The 14,704-nt window shown below is 36.4% G+C and overlaps 6 protein-coding genes across 9 annotated transcripts in view; 4 read left to right on the top strand and 2 right to left on the bottom strand.

Moving 5' to 3' along the window:
- The first annotated feature begins 951 nt into the window (after positions 1–951).
- Positions 952–2,967, top strand: LOC9329089 (transcription factor MYB1R1). 2 transcript variants are annotated; one of them, XM_021014356.1, is made up of 4 exons: positions 952–1,364; positions 1,560–1,768; positions 2,177–2,545; positions 2,737–2,967. In XM_021014356.1, the coding sequence occupies exons 1-3, from the start codon at positions 1,064–1,066 to the stop codon at positions 2,528–2,530; spliced, it is 864 nt and encodes a 287-aa protein (XP_020870015.1). In that variant the 5' UTR covers positions 952–1,063; the 3' UTR covers positions 2,531–2,545; positions 2,737–2,967. The 2 variants fall into 2 exon arrangements, with proteins under 2 accessions (XP_020870015.1, XP_020870014.1); XM_021014355.1 differs by having other exon boundaries at positions 2,177–2,965.
- Positions 2,968–3,057: 90 nt separating this feature from the next.
- Positions 3,058–5,113, top strand: LOC9329088 (probable myosin-binding protein 5). The gene is made up of 2 exons (XM_021014353.1): positions 3,058–4,715; positions 4,795–5,113. The coding sequence occupies exons 1-2, from the start codon at positions 3,344–3,346 to the stop codon at positions 4,992–4,994; spliced, it is 1,572 nt and encodes a 523-aa protein (XP_020870012.1). The 5' UTR covers positions 3,058–3,343; the 3' UTR covers positions 4,995–5,113.
- A 524-nt stretch (positions 5,114–5,637) lies between these two features.
- On the top strand, positions 5,638–6,572 carry LOC9329087 (germin-like protein subfamily T member 2). Its single transcript, XM_021014358.1, has one exon. The coding sequence runs from the start codon at positions 5,793–5,795 to the stop codon at positions 6,453–6,455; it is 663 nt and encodes a 220-aa protein (XP_020870017.1). The 5' UTR covers positions 5,638–5,792; the 3' UTR covers positions 6,456–6,572.
- Positions 6,573–8,197: 1,625 nt separating this feature from the next.
- LOC9326371 (germin-like protein subfamily T member 1) lies at positions 8,198–9,029 on the top strand. The gene has a single exon (XM_021014359.1). It carries the CDS (start codon positions 8,222–8,224, stop codon positions 8,882–8,884), a length of 663 nt encoding a protein of 220 aa, XP_020870018.1. The 5' UTR covers positions 8,198–8,221; the 3' UTR covers positions 8,885–9,029.
- Positions 9,030–9,449: 420 nt separating this feature from the next.
- LOC9326370 (transcription factor MYB35) lies at positions 9,450–11,293 on the bottom strand. Its single transcript, XM_021014354.1, has 3 exons — positions 10,535–11,293; positions 10,321–10,444; positions 9,450–10,242 (listed from the first exon to the last, which is right to left on the bottom strand). Exons 1-3 carry the CDS (start codon positions 10,650–10,652, stop codon positions 9,555–9,557), a joined length of 930 nt encoding a protein of 309 aa, XP_020870013.1. The 5' UTR covers positions 10,653–11,293; the 3' UTR covers positions 9,450–9,554.
- Positions 11,294–11,434: 141 nt separating this feature from the next.
- The window catches only part of LOC9326369 (DDT domain-containing protein DDR4), a 5,906-nt gene continuing 2,636 nt past the window's right edge, over positions 11,435–14,704 (bottom strand). Inside the window, exons 6-12 of one of the 3 annotated variants that reach the window (XM_021014360.1) lie at positions 14,545–14,651; positions 14,307–14,463; positions 13,486–13,578; positions 13,259–13,379; positions 13,087–13,129; positions 12,764–12,967; positions 11,435–12,681 (exon numbers count right to left, since the gene is read on the bottom strand). In XM_021014360.1, coding sequence (XP_020870019.1) covers positions 11,898–12,681; positions 12,764–12,967; positions 13,087–13,129; positions 13,259–13,379; positions 13,486–13,578; positions 14,307–14,463; positions 14,545–14,651 — 1,509 coding nt within the window. In that variant the 3' untranslated portion in view covers positions 11,435–11,897. The remainder of the gene's footprint in view (positions 12,682–12,763; positions 12,968–13,086; positions 13,130–13,258; positions 13,380–13,485; positions 13,579–14,306; positions 14,464–14,544; positions 14,652–14,704) is intronic. The other 2 variants (XM_021014361.1, XM_021014362.1) reach the window with 2 other exon arrangements.

Below are 14,704 nucleotides of genomic sequence, written 5' to 3'. Positions count from 1 at the left end.
TTAAACTTTTAAAAGGACAACTTGGAATTGGAAAGGAAATTAAAACTTTTTAAAAAGGCTATTAATTGATGGAAAAAAAAGAAAAGAGAATTGATGGATACATAATATACTAGTATTAAAGTGATGAGGTTATCATGTGCTCCCATTGGCCCCCATGTCTTCATCAAATATTTTGATGCCACAATTTGGAATATTCTTTTGATTAGTTTATCAATCATTTAATTATAACCGGAAGTAAATAAAATTGACGCGTAAATGTATTTTAATATTCAACGAAGACATGCAGTGTTAAAAGGGATTTGAGGTTAAGGATGAAATAAAGTTTACAAATTGAGATTTTAAAGGTAACTTTTGGTTGCTTGTGTGATTCGTTACAAAGCTAAAATAAGATAATGGTTTTTTCTATAAAGGTAATCTGGTTGGATGAAATTGGGAATCGCATTAAGTAAGTTGACCAGATTCGTTTAACACTAACATTACATTATTCTATTATAAAACACATATTTTACACAATTAACAGTTTTATTATGAACTACCATTCAAAATCACATTTCATCTTCATGCGCATGACACACCATACTTCCTTTACCAACTTTTCTCATTTTTATATTCAAATGTTCTATTAAAAAAATCACACTAGAAAACACTTTTTTTTTTTTTTTCGTGTGAGAAGGACGTCGAGACACACATTCAATTTGATTAAACAAAAAAATAAAATAACACATTCAATTAAAATGACAAAAACAATTAATAGCGTGAGACATTATCAGAATATATCCAAAGAAAATAACTCATTAATCCAAGATAAATATAGAGAGACAAGCAAGTCACCGAGGAAACGAGTGACGAACAAATGATAAATAAACAAGTGTCAAGTTATCGTAACAACACACAACAGTGTAAATAATGCCACGTGGCTTATCGCGTTTATAAAAATAAGACAGAAGAAGAAGAAGTAGCTCAGATCCACTCACACCTCGTCTCCTTATTTGTACGGTTCTTATTTCGAAAGGGTAAAAACCAAAAGCGACGCAAAGGGCAAAATCGGAAAAAGTGTTAATTTATGGCCGCCGTTAGTAGCTCGTCGGAGACCGGAGACTGTGGCGCAATCGGAAAGAGAGACGAGATCATGTTGTTCGGAGTTAGAGTTGTGGTTGATCCGATGAGAAAGTGTGTGAGTTTGAACAATCTCTCTGATTACGAAAAGTCTTCGCCGGAGGATGAGATCCCTAAGATAGTTGTCGCCGGAGCTGGAGATGGCGAAGATAAGAACGAAGCTGATGCGACGGTGATTGTCGCCGACGGTTACGCCTCCGCCAATGACGCTGTCCAGATTTCGTCTTCTTCCGGCAGGAGGAAACGAGGTACTACTACTCTGTTCTGATTCTGACAAGAACTTTGAGATTCTGATTGATTGTATTATCGATCTCGTGTTAGAATGTCTCTATCCAATTCGTGATTGAATCTATGCATGTTGGATTGTCGTCGGTGATTGATTGGTTTTGAGCTATGGATTTGTTGTCTCTGTAGTTGAATCTTGTTTGTGTTGAACAAAACAGGGGTTCCATGGACAGAGAATGAGCACAAGAGGTTCTTGATTGGGTTGCAGAAAGTAGGGAAAGGAGATTGGAAAGGAATATCAAGAAACTTTGTCAAGAGTAGGACTCCTACTCAAGTAGCTAGTCACGCTCAGAAATACTTCCTCCGACGAACCAACCTCAATCGTCGTAGGCGAAGATCTAGCCTTTTCGACATCACAACGGAGACGGTAAATCTCTAATCTCTTATTCTAAATCATTTTGTTTTAGCTGAAGATAAAGATGATTCCTCACCTTATCGATTTCTTTCAGTATTTGTCATATGTGAGTGAAAAGGTCTAGACTTTAGCTTAAAATGATAGAATTTTAATTTTCTTACTATCTTTGTGTTGTGTGCTTTCTCAAAGCTCTTTCCTTTCTTACAAGTCAAATTGTCTTTAGTATTTCCTCTTTAAAACTGAAAGACAAAGTAATATGGAGAAGTGTCATAATGATTTTGGTCTAATTGGGTATATATCTTTCAATTTCAAGCTGTACTAGCAAGTGGATAATTTCAAGATTGGAGTTATAGATGGAGATATTATGTATATAACAATAATGGTAAGTGTGTGACAGTTAGGTCTGGTTGGTTTTATCAGGTTACTGAAATGCACATGGAGCAAGATCCTACTCAGGAGAACTCACCGCCTCCCGAAACCAACACCAGCTCTGGACATCAAGTTATGCAAGTTTTTCCTGAAGTTGCAGTGCCGACAAAAACTGAGAATGCACCACAGACATTTCATCTCAACGATCCATATCTAGTCCCAGTAACCTTCCAAGCAAAGTCTGCATTCAATCTAAACACAGATGCTGCTCCGCTTTCTCTCAACCTTTCTCTGGCATCCTCATTTAATCTTAACGAGCAACCCAACTCAATACACTCAGCTTTCGCGATGATGCCAAGCTTCAGCAATGGAGATAGCAATAGCAGCATCATCAGAGTTGCTTAGACCTTAAAATCCAAGGTGAATCTACAAGACCTTGTTTCTTTCTTCTTTCTTTGTTTCAATGTTGTTGTTGTAGTAGTAGTAGTAGTACATATTAGGTAGAAACAGATAACAAAAAGAACCCTTTTAAGTCTCAGTCTTGTTTCTGATCTTTCTTTAGGCCTTACTTTGTCAAAACTTTTATGTATTTTGTCTGAAAACATAATCAGGGCAAAAAAAAGAACAATAACAGAGGAAGGCTATAGAGATGGACAAACTATGTTTAGGGTTCTTCATCATCTGTTGTTTGTTTGTAAAACTCTCTGGCCACACACACTGTTATGAGTCATTTTCTTCTGTGTGTGTTTTGTTTTGTGGTATGTAAGTTAAAAACAAGTCGTGATTCTCATGTGGCTCATCTCAATCAATGGTTGGTGATTTGTGGGGTTTTTAGGCTTTTATATCTTATCGTTTGGGGATATGCTTAAAAACTGTCTCTATTTATCATTTATCTTTAAAAGTCATAATAATGTTGCCAATTTCATGTGCCACTTCGACTTTTGTGAATTTTAAAGAAAAAAAAATCTAATTTTGTCAATTTTACTTATCTGCGATTAGCCGTTATTTCAGGTATTTTTGGTCGATTTATTTCTCCCCTAATCCAAATATAGAGGACTAAATAATAAAGGTCATAACCTCTGTTTTTTTTTGTTCCTTCTTCTGTCACCATTTTCAATCTTCATGTAACCTTTAAAGATAATTTCTTCTTCTTTTTCTTCCTGTTAATTTCTCTGAAGATTGCTTGTATCTTCGTGATCGCTTCTTGCAATCACAATAATGTCTAACCGTTCCTTCAAGAATTTCATAGAAGAAGAACTTGGAACATTCCCGCAGTTCTTAATCTACGCTCTTCTTGAATGGATCCTCATCATTATCCTCTTCATTGATGGCTTCCTTGCTTTCTTCTCTAACCAAATCGCTAAATTCTTTGACCTTAAAATCCCCTGTCTTCTCTGCACTAGACTCGACCATGTTCTTGTCAGAAGAAACCCTGATTTCTATTACAACGACTCGATATGCGATGCTCACAAGAAGAATGTCTCATCTCTCGCTTACTGTCATGTTCACAAGAAACTCTCTGAGATCAAACGAATGTGTGAAGGATGTCTTCTTTCTTTCGCCACCGAGAAAGAATCAGATGTTGATACTTACAAGTCTCTTATTGGAATCTTACATAAGGATCTTGAGCTTCTTATCGACGATGAACGTGAGCTTCAATTGGCTTTTCCAGCTGCGGGTTCGAAGAAAGATGAAAACTTCTATCAGGTTGATCAGAGAACTAACAATAGCAATGACAGGTTTCACAAACAGCAACGTTGTTCTTGTTGTGGGCAGCTATTGAAGCTGAAATCCGAAAAACCGAAGAACAATAACCAATCTTTCTTCGCAGCTCCTAGTCCGTCTCCTAGAGTTTCATTCAATCAAAGAACTTTGGATTTGTCTAACATTAAATACACGGATTCACCCGAGGATGATGATGCTGTTAACACGAAAGGCGCTTCAGTGGATTCAGTTGATGACAGAACTCCGAGTTTTGTTAAAGGAGGCAATAAATTCTTTGGCATTCCGCTTTCTGATTCGGCTCAGAATAGTCCGCGATGGTCTGTTCGATCTATGAAGAAATCTCTGATTGATCAGAATGGTTCGGAGAGCGAAGTGTTGGATGGAGATTCGATACTTCAGCATCTAAATAGACAGGTTAGATTGGACCGTAAGTCATTGATGGATTTGTACATGGAGTTAGACGAAGAGAGGAGTGCTTCAGCTGTTGCAGCAAACAATGCAATGGCTATGATCACAAGACTTCAAGCCGAGAAAGCTGCGGTTCAAATGGAGGCATTGCAGTATCAGAGAATGATGGATGAGCAAGCGGAATATGATCAAGAAGCTTTGCAGTCTATGAATGGCTTGTTGGTTAAGAGAGAAGAGGAAATGAAAGAGCTTGAAGCTGAAATTGAAGTTTATAGATTGAGATATGGATTGTTGAGAGAAGGAGGAGAAGCAGAAGAGTTTCTTGATGAAGAGACTAAACCGGTCTCAGAATTGCCTGTTTGTTCTTCAAATCATGAAGAAGATTTAGAACAAATGAAAGATTCAGCTGAGGATTCTAAAGCCAACAATGGTGTGATGATCATAGAGGAAGAAAAAGGTAAGCCAATTCATCTGTTATATGTTTCTTTAATAATCTTGAAGTTGAAATTGTCTGAATCTTTTTTTATTTGTTACAGAGAATGGAAGCAGAAAAGATGTGTTAGTGAAGGAAATCTCAGAGATTACAGAGAGACTAAATGCAATTGAATCAAAAGGTGAATTGTTGCAGCAAATTTCAGATGTTTTAGATGTTAGTGAAGGAGAAGCAATTCTATTACAGATATCTCAAAATCTGCATATGCTTCGTAGTTTCATTGAAATGCCATCAGAATCATGAATCTCTTTACTTACTTCTTCTATCATCAGAAGATATCAAATCAACATCCTTGTATCAAATCTGTATGTAACTGATACTGACAATTTTTATTACAGACGCAGCAAAAAGCATTTTTTTCTGCCTTGTCTCTTACTTCAAATTCAAATCTTTAACCTGTTTTCTTTTTTAGAATTTGGTTGAATCTTTCTTTGATGATTTATTGAAACTAAAACCCTGACGCCAAGTAATTATTGTTCCTAATTAAAAATATTATTTATGAAAATCCCACTTTAACAAACCCATAAAGACTTGACCAAGCCAATATTAAGCATATCGTGTTAAGATTCTTACCAACTAATTGCATCATGGAAAATCGTGCATTATCAACCAATGAGTCCCAATTACATACCAAAACTCTCTGAACTTCTCAGTTTTCTTAAAAGACATCATTAGCTTAAGTCTTGAAGTCAATATGTATGATGTATCTTATGACTAAGTAAGAAATCTTCTCTGTTTAACAAGAGACAGTTTAACCATTAACTTTGAAATGTTCTTCAGACTACTTCTTATGACAAAATCAATAGAATGCTTTAGAATACATAAGTAATAGAGTTAAACAGATCATCAAACTTGAACCACTAGTACTAATAAACAAAGAATATTTTCTTGTCCATTTATTTACCTCAACTAATCTCGAATTATTTGTTTCTAGACTAAAAAATAGAATAAGTCAAAAGAAGAACTTAGCCAAAACAAAATAAACCACTATATATCTACAAAACAGAGGATGCTCTGTCTCATCATTCTCATCAATAAGCTATGACAACTCTCCAAATCTCTTCTTCACTTTTCAGATATTTCTTTCTAACGCTTTGTCTCTTCGCAATCCCATCTCTCTCATCTGATTCTGATCCTTTACAAGACTTCTGCGTCGGCGATCTCAAAGCTTCTCCTTCCATCAATGGCTTCCCTTGCAAATCATCCGTCTCGGCTTCTGACTTCTTCTTCTCAGGCTTAGGTGGTCCCTTAAACACCTCGAACGCTAACGGTGTGTCCGTTGCTCCCGCCAACGTCTTAACTTTTCCGGGTCTAAACACTTTAGGACTCTCGATGAACAACGTCGAATTCGCTCCAGGCGGTGTAAATCCGCCTCACTCACATCCGCGTGCAACAGAAGCAGGAATTGTGATAGAAGGGTCGGTTTTTGTCGGGTTCTTGACTACCAACAACACTCTGTTCTCGAAGGTTATACAAGCCGGAGAGATGTTTGTTGTCCCAAGAGGATTGGTTCATTTCCAATGGAATGTTGGTAAAGTGAAAGCGCGTTTGATAACCTCTTTCAACAGTCAGCTTCCAGGATCAGCTGTTCTGCCTAGTACTCTGTTTGGCTCAAATCCTACGATTCCAAATGCGGTTTTGACCAAAACGTTTAGGACTGATGATGTTACTGTGAACAAACTCAAGTCCAAGTTTGCTGTTTGATTTATTTTTTTTCAAGACGATCTTTTCTTAATTCGATTTTATAGCAATAACTTATGTGTAAACAAACAATTGGTATGGAGAAAAAAAAAACATTAATAAGATTCATTTCTTTCTCTTTATCATATAATCTTTTTTTCTGAAGATTTTATTTGGTTGCGATGTGAACAACGAACTACTTGGCAATTCGATCGAGCAACATGTGATATTCGAGAGTGATTCCAAAGCATTGATTCAGGCAATAGTTCATAGCCGGCCCTGACTAAAGACAAAGCGAAGACATCTCATGGCATCATATGTTTTCAAAAGGGCCTATGCTTTTCCGATTTATCATGCTATTTTAGGATAACTTAAAACCAATGGTTGTTGATTTGATGATGTTCACATATTCAGTAATCTTAGTAAATGGGCCTCTTTGTTGTTGAAGCTTTTCAAAATATTACTTTCGAAAATTTCAAAATTTGTTGGACCACAAGTGTTCTTTATAGCCCAAAAGTGTAAATAGGCCTAATTGTTGTATATTATGCGGCCCATGTTGTATTCAGCAGATGTTTCTAAATAGGGCTGGGCTTTTAAACCGAACCGAATGTACCGAACCGAAACCGAAGCAAAAAAAAACCGAACCAAACCGAACCGAAAATTTGAAAATAACCGAATGGATACTAAATTTGATAACCGAAATAACCGTAACCGAATCGGTACCGAACCGAAATATTTCGGGTAACCGAAATACCCGAAATACAATTATATTTTCGAAATAATTAGTTATTTATTGACCAAATAATCAAAAATACTTGAAAAATCTATAAAAATAGTAAAAATACTAAAAAATAACCGAAAAATATCCAAAAATATTCGAAAATACTCAAAAATAACCGAAATATCCGAAAATATCCTAAGCAAAATAACCGAATGGATACTAAATTTTAAAACCGAAAGAACCGGAACCAAACTGAAACCGAACCGAAATTTCAAAATATCCGAATGGATACTAAATTTTAGAACCGAAAGAACCGAAAACCGAATGGACCCAACCGATAACCGAACGGATAACCGAAAGCCCAGGCTTATTTCTAAATATAGAACACAATTGAGAATCCCGACCCACGCGCTGCAGGTCCACGGATTCTAGTCTCACGAACGCGCCTTTGTTGCGTGTGGTTTTGTATTTTACACGCGTGTAGTAGTTCTATTTTGATATTTGTCGACGTCATTATTTTAGAAAGGTCTTCCCTTTCGTTTGTACATTTGCAATTGCATGACACAGTAACTAGAAAAACTGATACAAATAACGTCAGATCTTTTAAGTAATAGTACTAATAAAATTTGTTTCTTCCGTTAGAAAGAAAAAAAAAACTTAAGAGACAATATCAACAAATGGTAGTCAATGAAATTCATAAATGGACTCTTAGTTTTGGATTCTTACCAACTAATTAATTTATCACAACTTTCTTCTACGTTGTCACCCAGATTGTTTGAAATGTTCTCTGCTTATTACTTGTCTTTTCCATTGCTTGCTTCTTACGAAAAAATCAATAAGAAAAGTTTTAGAAAAACAGAGTAAAATTGTAAAACAGAACGTCAAACTTGAACCATTACTAAAAAATAAACATTTGTTTTCCATTTATCTCAACTTTCTCCAATTTTATTGTTTTTTTTTTTACCAAAAACTAGAACGAGTCAAAATACAATTTTCCGAAGACCAAAATAAACCACTATATATCTACAAAACAGAGGATGCTCTGTTTCATCATTCTCATCAATAAGCTATGGCTACTCTCCAAATCTCTTCTTCTCTTTTCAGATCTTTCTTTCTAACGCTTTGTCTCTTTGTAATCCCATCTCTCTCATCTGATTCTGATCCTTTACAAGACTTCTGCATCGGCGATCTCAAAGCTTCTCCTTCCATCAATGGCTTTCCATGCAAATCAGCCGTTTCTGCTTCTGACTTCTTCTACTCCGGTTTAGGTGGTCCCTTAGACACTTCGAACCCTAACGGTGTTACCGTTGCTCCCGCCAACGTCCTAACCTTTCCGGGTCTAAACACTTTAGGAATCTCGATGAACAACGTTGAATTAGCTCCAGGCGGTGTAAATCCGCCTCACTTGCACCCGCGTGCAACCGAAGTAGGAACTATAATCGAAGGCTCGGTTTTTGTCGGATTCTTGACTACCAACAACACTTTGTTCTCAAAGGTTTTGAATGCCGGAGAGGTGTTTGTTATACCTAGAGGATTGGTTCATTTCCAATGGAACGTTGGCCAAGTGAAAGCGCGCATGATAACCGCTTTTAACAGCCAACTTCCAGGAGCAGTTGTTTTGCCTAGTACTCTGTTTGGCTCGAACCCTGAGATTCCAAACGCAGTCCTGACCAGAGCGTTTAGAACTGATGTTACAACTGTGCAGAATCTAAAGTCCAAGTTTGCTGGTTAAATCTTTTAATTCATGTTTCTGAAATGATCTTTCACAATAAGCTTTATAACAATAGTCGTATACACTGTCTGTAATAATTGGTATGAAAATTCGAAACTAAACAATAATAAGATTGATCACTTTCTCTCTTTTTTGTTCTTTGTTATATCTTTCTTGTGTTGATTTTATTTAGATGCGATATGAATAGCTGCTTGGCAATTCGTGCGATCAGCCATTGAAATTGATTTAAAGAACTCATTCTTTATAAGTTGTCCAGTTCTTGGTGATTTTTTGTTGATTATCTTAAACTAAAACTATGATGCCAAGTAATCAGTTTTTCTTAGTCAAATTACTCAAATCAATTCTGAAAAGTCTCTCTTAACAACCTTTATAGACATTGTCAACGGATGGTTCAATTTTCATTATCAGCTAATTCAATTATCAAAACTTCCTACGTTAGCAACTGATGGTATTCAATATATATGGTCAAAAGATAGGTATTCAATGATACACTCAGATCTTTAAACATTAGTTTAAGTCAAGTTCTATGCAATGAATTTGCCAATTGATTTGAAATCTTTCTTAATTGAATTTGTAACAATATCCAAAAAAACGAAGATTTATAAGAAGCAATTCTTTCTCTTTATTAGATTGTTTCTTTATTGAGTAATTGAGAATAAGATAAGATAAACTAAAAATGGAAAGGCTGCTCCAAATAGCTAGGAAATCCCAAGAACAACTCTTTTTCTTTAGCTATGATTGATTCAACGAACCCGTTGCAGGAAGATTCTTCTTCAACGTGAGGAGCTACAGTTGATGAATTGGTCATCGTAGCTGCTGCTGCTGCCTCAGAGAAGTCGTTCCCAAACAAGCTGTCTAGTTCTTGAGGATGACTCTGTTGGTTTTCATGGAAGGTTTCTTGTTCAAGAAGAAAGTCAGACCAAGTGAAGTTAACCTCTAAATTCTCCTGAGCAATGGTAGAACATGTTGAAGAGAATAATGGAGGAGACGAATTAGAAGAAGACGAAGAGGCGTACACAAACGTAGACTCGGGCTTGACTTGGTTCGATGACTCAGTCATAAGCTTGATTGCTTGTAAATGAAACATGAGATCTCCTGAATCATCAGGTTGTTGTTGTTGATGAGCATCATCGTTGAGCGAGTGATTACGTCCAAGAGATCCGGCTTGGTTCAAGGGATTAGGGTTTATGTTTCCACCACCATTGATGTTGCCGTATTCAGCAAGTACGTGAGAGAAGGGCCGGTGAGTGACATGATCTATCCCCATCTCAGACAGTTTCTTCTTTAGTTTTGTGTTCCAAAACATCTTCACTTCTTCTTCTGTCTTTCCTGGTAAATGTTGTGCAATAAGTTGCCACCTAAATTCACACAAACAAAACCATCAGAATCTGTAAAATCTCAAAGAGTTTTCGAGTAATTCGCGATATCTAGACAACCTGCTTCCCATTGCTGCGTGCATCTTGATGATCAGATCTTCTTCTTCAGAAGTGAAGCTCTCATGCTTTGTTCCTGAATGATCAGTCTTTCTCACTCTGCAACTCTTCCCACATCTCCTAAGTCCTATAAATGGTCAAACACATATATATACATAGATATATCATATATATCAACATCATATCATTAAAAGAAAGAGAGAAATGTTTTTGTAACCTATTTTCTTAGGAGCTGCAGATCCGTTTTTGGACGCAGATGCAAACACAAACTTTTGGGCGGTGTCTTCTTCGTTTGCCCAAGGATTTTTTGATTTTGAAGAACAAGATCTCACCATTTTCCTTTGAAAGAATTTTTTTTATTAAGGATGTTAATAGTATTGGAGAAATATATTATAGGCTTTTCTTTAGAAAGATGAAGAATGAGGCATGAAATAATAATAATACAAAGGGAGTGTTGTGAAGAAGGAAGGGATTAGGCAAAATGGGTTTGGAGGTATAAGAAGCGTGTATGGCAAGAAAGGCATGAATATATATATTTCCATCTTTCTTAAATTACATATGCATGATTCTTTAATTATATATAAAATTATTATTTCCATTTTCTCTATCTTGCCACATCTTTGGTTCCAAAATCTCCAAAATTTATCAAAGAATAAACATTTGGCCAAGTTCTTTAGCACAATTCTTTATAGTTTATAAAAATTGTTTCCTAATATAATCTATAACAAGTTTCACTGAAATCAAAGAGGGTATTAAGTCTTAAGTTAACTGCTATATCTTATAGATTAAAAGAAAAAGAAGCCATCTTTTAGTGAGTGATAGATATATTGTAGAAGGTTTTCTAGTAAGTAGTAACAATAAAAACAATTTTAATTTAACTTGGAAAAGACTTGGACCACAACAAGTTTGTGGCTTTCTTCAATCATACACCTTCTAAAACCAATTAATTCAAAAACATAGTAAAATAGTATTTATATTATGTACGTATATAAAATCCAAGTTATTAATTTGAAGGTAATTTCATGAGCTTTGAAGCTCACAATATGACCTGGGATAAAGCAACAACATTTTGTTTCACAGCCATTAAAAAGATTTGCTCCATGGTACCATAATCACATTCAGCAAGTCTCAAAGCTGCGTCGTCTAACCAAAATCTAAGAGACCTTGAACGTGTTCTTATGGTCAAAATACAAAAAGTTAGAGAAAGTTAACTTGTACACTAATAATAATTCCATAAAAACATTAAACAGCTCTTAGGAATATCTGGTTCACCCTCTTCATTGTTTCTTTCTTCATGGTAAGAAAAAAATGACTAACCTAATCTACACATACCTCTTCGGCCTCCACAACATTCTCCTCTTCACTTATCAAACCGAATTTGCCTGAATTACTTTAAAAACAACAAGAAGGCAGATATGCTTGAATGAAGAAAAAGCCAATGAAGTGTCTCTTACCGTTTCAACTTTTCTCTGCAAGGGATTTTTGCCAGAAATAACTCGTGAAAATCTTGCTTATCATACAATGGTGATTGACCAGAGGAAGAAGCTTTATGACGGCAAAGAGAGGTCTCTCTTTCTTGCTTATGAATTGTCTGTCTTATCATCATCCTTCAATACTGTACTTGGACCATCATCAAAACCAGACACAGGGGCCAGCTCGTTTAAGTCAAGGTAACGCCTTTTGCCTACTACACCCTCAACTTCTTCTTGGTCTGTTGTGCCGTTTGATTTGTTAAGTTGGTTATTCTCTTTACCATTTGTTGTCTCTGCATTGTCATTGACCTCTCTCGGCTCTTCTTCTTCAACTTCTTCTTCACCAGATTTTGTTTCTGGGTCATTTGCATTTTCTTCAGAGTCCTGACTTCCCATTGTGAAATCCCCATTCCCTGTTTCATCCGAAGGTTCATCCGGCTCAACCAACCGCTTACGTTTTGCCAATCCTGTTGCTTCTTTGTCTGAGTCTGAGAGCTCATATTGTTGGTAATCGATTCTCGTGGCTCTTTTGCTACGTCTCAGGCCTGGCCGAAAATCATTTGATCTTGATCTTAACTTAGTTTCTCTCCGTGGCATTTTCTTAGCCCTCCGGGGTTCATCACTATCCTCTTCACTTGCACTTAGAGAATCTTCTTCTTCTTCCTCTTCTTCTTCTTCCTCATACTCGGCATTGTCTTCATCCCATTTGTACTCTTCATCTCCCTCAGAACCACTAGAGAGCTTTTTCTGTTTACGCTTCCTCAGATATTCTTCATCATAAACTGCTTCCCCATATATGTCATCGTCACTTTGAAATTCTACCTCATTGTCTGAAACAGTTTCAACAAAGTCCGTAGCTGAATATCGTTGAGGTCGTTGTCTGCGCCTGTTACTGCCACGAAATTATACTTGTTAATTCAAGCTAAAGGTTTGCATAGTTCCAGAGGGAAAATTTAAGGAGAGAAGAAAAATACACAGTGTCTTGCCTTCTGTCCAATGATTCATCTCTATGCTCATCGAAATCATCATAATCAGCAAAATCAGAAGATCTCCCAGATGCTGTATCGTTCACAGGCTCAGTAGGGTGGGTTGAACTGGTCGATCTGCCATTCGCAAGAGCGTCCAATCTGGCAGATTCTCTTCTATTGAGAGGAGGTTCTGGTGATGGATGTTTCTTCCTGAGATAGTATCACGAAAACAAACAGAATGTAATAGACAATAGATGATAGTCACCAAACAACAATGTTGAGGAAACCAACAGCAGAGATGATTCAATGCAAGGGAGACTCAGACGTACTTTGTTGTCTTGATAGCATCATTTATGGACTTATCATAATCATCTGCAATAATCTTTGGAATTAGTAAAACTCTTCAGCCCAGTAGAGAGATTAAGATGGATTTTAATTAGGAAAAAATGCCAAAAGAGAAGAACCACGGGCATGAATTTCCAACCAGGTCATTAACATTACCAAAAGTGTATCTAACTGGTTTCCTATCACGGAGAGATCGCCCAGCAAGACCATCAACAACCACAAAGTTATCAAGGAGGAGAGCCTGTCTGTGTTGCTTTTTCAACAATTTTTCTTTCCTCTGACAATGGAAAAAATTCCATTATGAAAATATGCAGTTGATAAGAATTTTCAGCCATGAAAAACAGAAAATATAATAAATAGAAAAGCATGGAGCAGATTGGAACCTTGTGTTCTTTTTCTATCTCAGGAAGCATATCTTTCACTAACTTCTTCCCTAGAGAAACTTCAATTCTACTACTACTCTGAAGAAGTTTTTCCTGCAAAACAAAGAGACAAAGCATCTCAATCAGCAGTAAAGACATAAAAAGTTATACCTATTGTTTAGTTTAATCCTTCACCGAAATTGACAGTCAAAAGTAAAGAAGTTCAGTCCGAAACATAAGTTTCGACTGAATAGCATAGGATCTCCCTCCGCAAACCGCAAAAGAAGGTACTAACGCATTGAAACAGATCCACAGTAACAAGTTGTTTGTGTTCACCTTGTTAAACCCTATGATCAACTGCAACAAGAAAGGACATCTCTCGAGAAAAAGATACTGGATTCACTAACACAAATGACAAATAACATACTACTAACTCATTAACATCCAACTATGTACCTACATCGAAATATACCCAGCTTGCACATGAGCCCTTTTAAGCCAGTTCTTAGCACTGCTAACATTTTAACTTGATTCACTCACAATCACTAAAGATATCAAGGACAATTTACAAACAATTGTATGCACCATTCTGAGTAAAACTTTTTGGGAGTATAATCCATTTTTGGCAACTGTAAAATTCCATCAAAAAGGAAGATTAATATTCGAGTGTATGGTAAACACTAGCCTGCACGCCATCTAACCATCACAATCACATCAGAACCAAGCTACCATATTCCATAGCAAGAATTAATTACAGACTCACTTAAGTGACAGTCATATAGAAGAAGTATCCTAAGCAATTTATCTGGCAATTCAGAATGATTGATTGTAAAGAGACTTACAGAAACATCTTGAAATTCATCGAAATTAGTGGCAACAGTTTCCCATTGGTATGTTATATTAGGAAGAATCTTGGAACCCTTTGTTTTGACCTTCAACACCTCTGCTTTCCTTATTTCCCGATATAGACGGTGACCAATTAAGGGATCATCCTCATACCTTACATAAGAAACAAACAGGTGCTATCAGATATATGCAAACAAGGGAGTCCTATTTAGGTATTTTTTCTTTGCTACAGACCAAAAATTAACTCCATGTGAATCACCCCCAACACGATCTTTGCGAAAAACTGACAGGTGAACACCAGTTTTAAGAGAGTTGTCAATGTAGCTCCTGATAATCTCTTGCTGTAAAAATTCCCAAAACCATCAAACTGTAGTGTTAAACCATCTTGGTTTCC

This window comes from Arabidopsis lyrata, assembly GCF_000004255.2.
Source record: "Arabidopsis lyrata subsp. lyrata unplaced genomic scaffold ARALYscaffold_1, whole genome shotgun sequence".
Lineage (NCBI taxonomy): Eukaryota > Viridiplantae > Streptophyta > Magnoliopsida > Brassicales > Brassicaceae > Arabidopsis > Arabidopsis lyrata.
Note: the sequence above shows the minus strand (reverse complement) of the source record. Positions and strands in the feature narration are given on the sequence as shown.

Bases quoted from the DNA above. Each gene is read 5' to 3' on its own strand.
- LOC9329089 (XM_021014356.1), top strand. From the start codon at position 1,064: ATGGCCGCCGTTAGTAGCTCGTCGGAGACCGGAGACTGTGGCGCAATC. The intron at 1,365-1,559 runs GTACTACTACTC...TGAACAAAACAG, and splicing joins TTCCGGCAGGAGGAAACGAG to GGGTTCCATGGACAGAGAAT. The intron at 1,769-2,176 runs GTAAATCTCTAA...TGGTTTTATCAG, and splicing joins TCGACATCACAACGGAGACG to GTTACTGAAATGCACATGGA.
- LOC9329088 (XM_021014353.1), top strand. From the start codon at position 3,344: ATGTCTAACCGTTCCTTCAAGAATTTCATAGAAGAAGAACTTGGAACA. The intron at 4,716-4,794 runs GTAAGCCAATTC...TATTTGTTACAG, and splicing joins GATCATAGAGGAAGAAAAAG to AGAATGGAAGCAGAAAAGAT.
- LOC9329087 (XM_021014358.1), top strand. From the start codon at position 5,793: ATGACAACTCTCCAAATCTCTTCTTCACTTTTCAGATATTTCTTTCTA.
- LOC9326371 (XM_021014359.1), top strand. From the start codon at position 8,222: ATGGCTACTCTCCAAATCTCTTCTTCTCTTTTCAGATCTTTCTTTCTA.
- LOC9326370 (XM_021014354.1), bottom strand. From the start codon at position 10,652: ATGGTGAGATCTTGTTCTTCAAAATCAAAAAATCCTTGGGCAAACGAA. The intron at 10,445-10,534 runs GTTACAAAAACA...GACCATTTATAG, and splicing joins TGCAGCTCCTAAGAAAATAG to GACTTAGGAGATGTGGGAAG. The intron at 10,243-10,320 runs GTTGTCTAGATA...GTGTGAATTTAG, and splicing joins CACGCAGCAATGGGAAGCAG to GTGGCAACTTATTGCACAAC.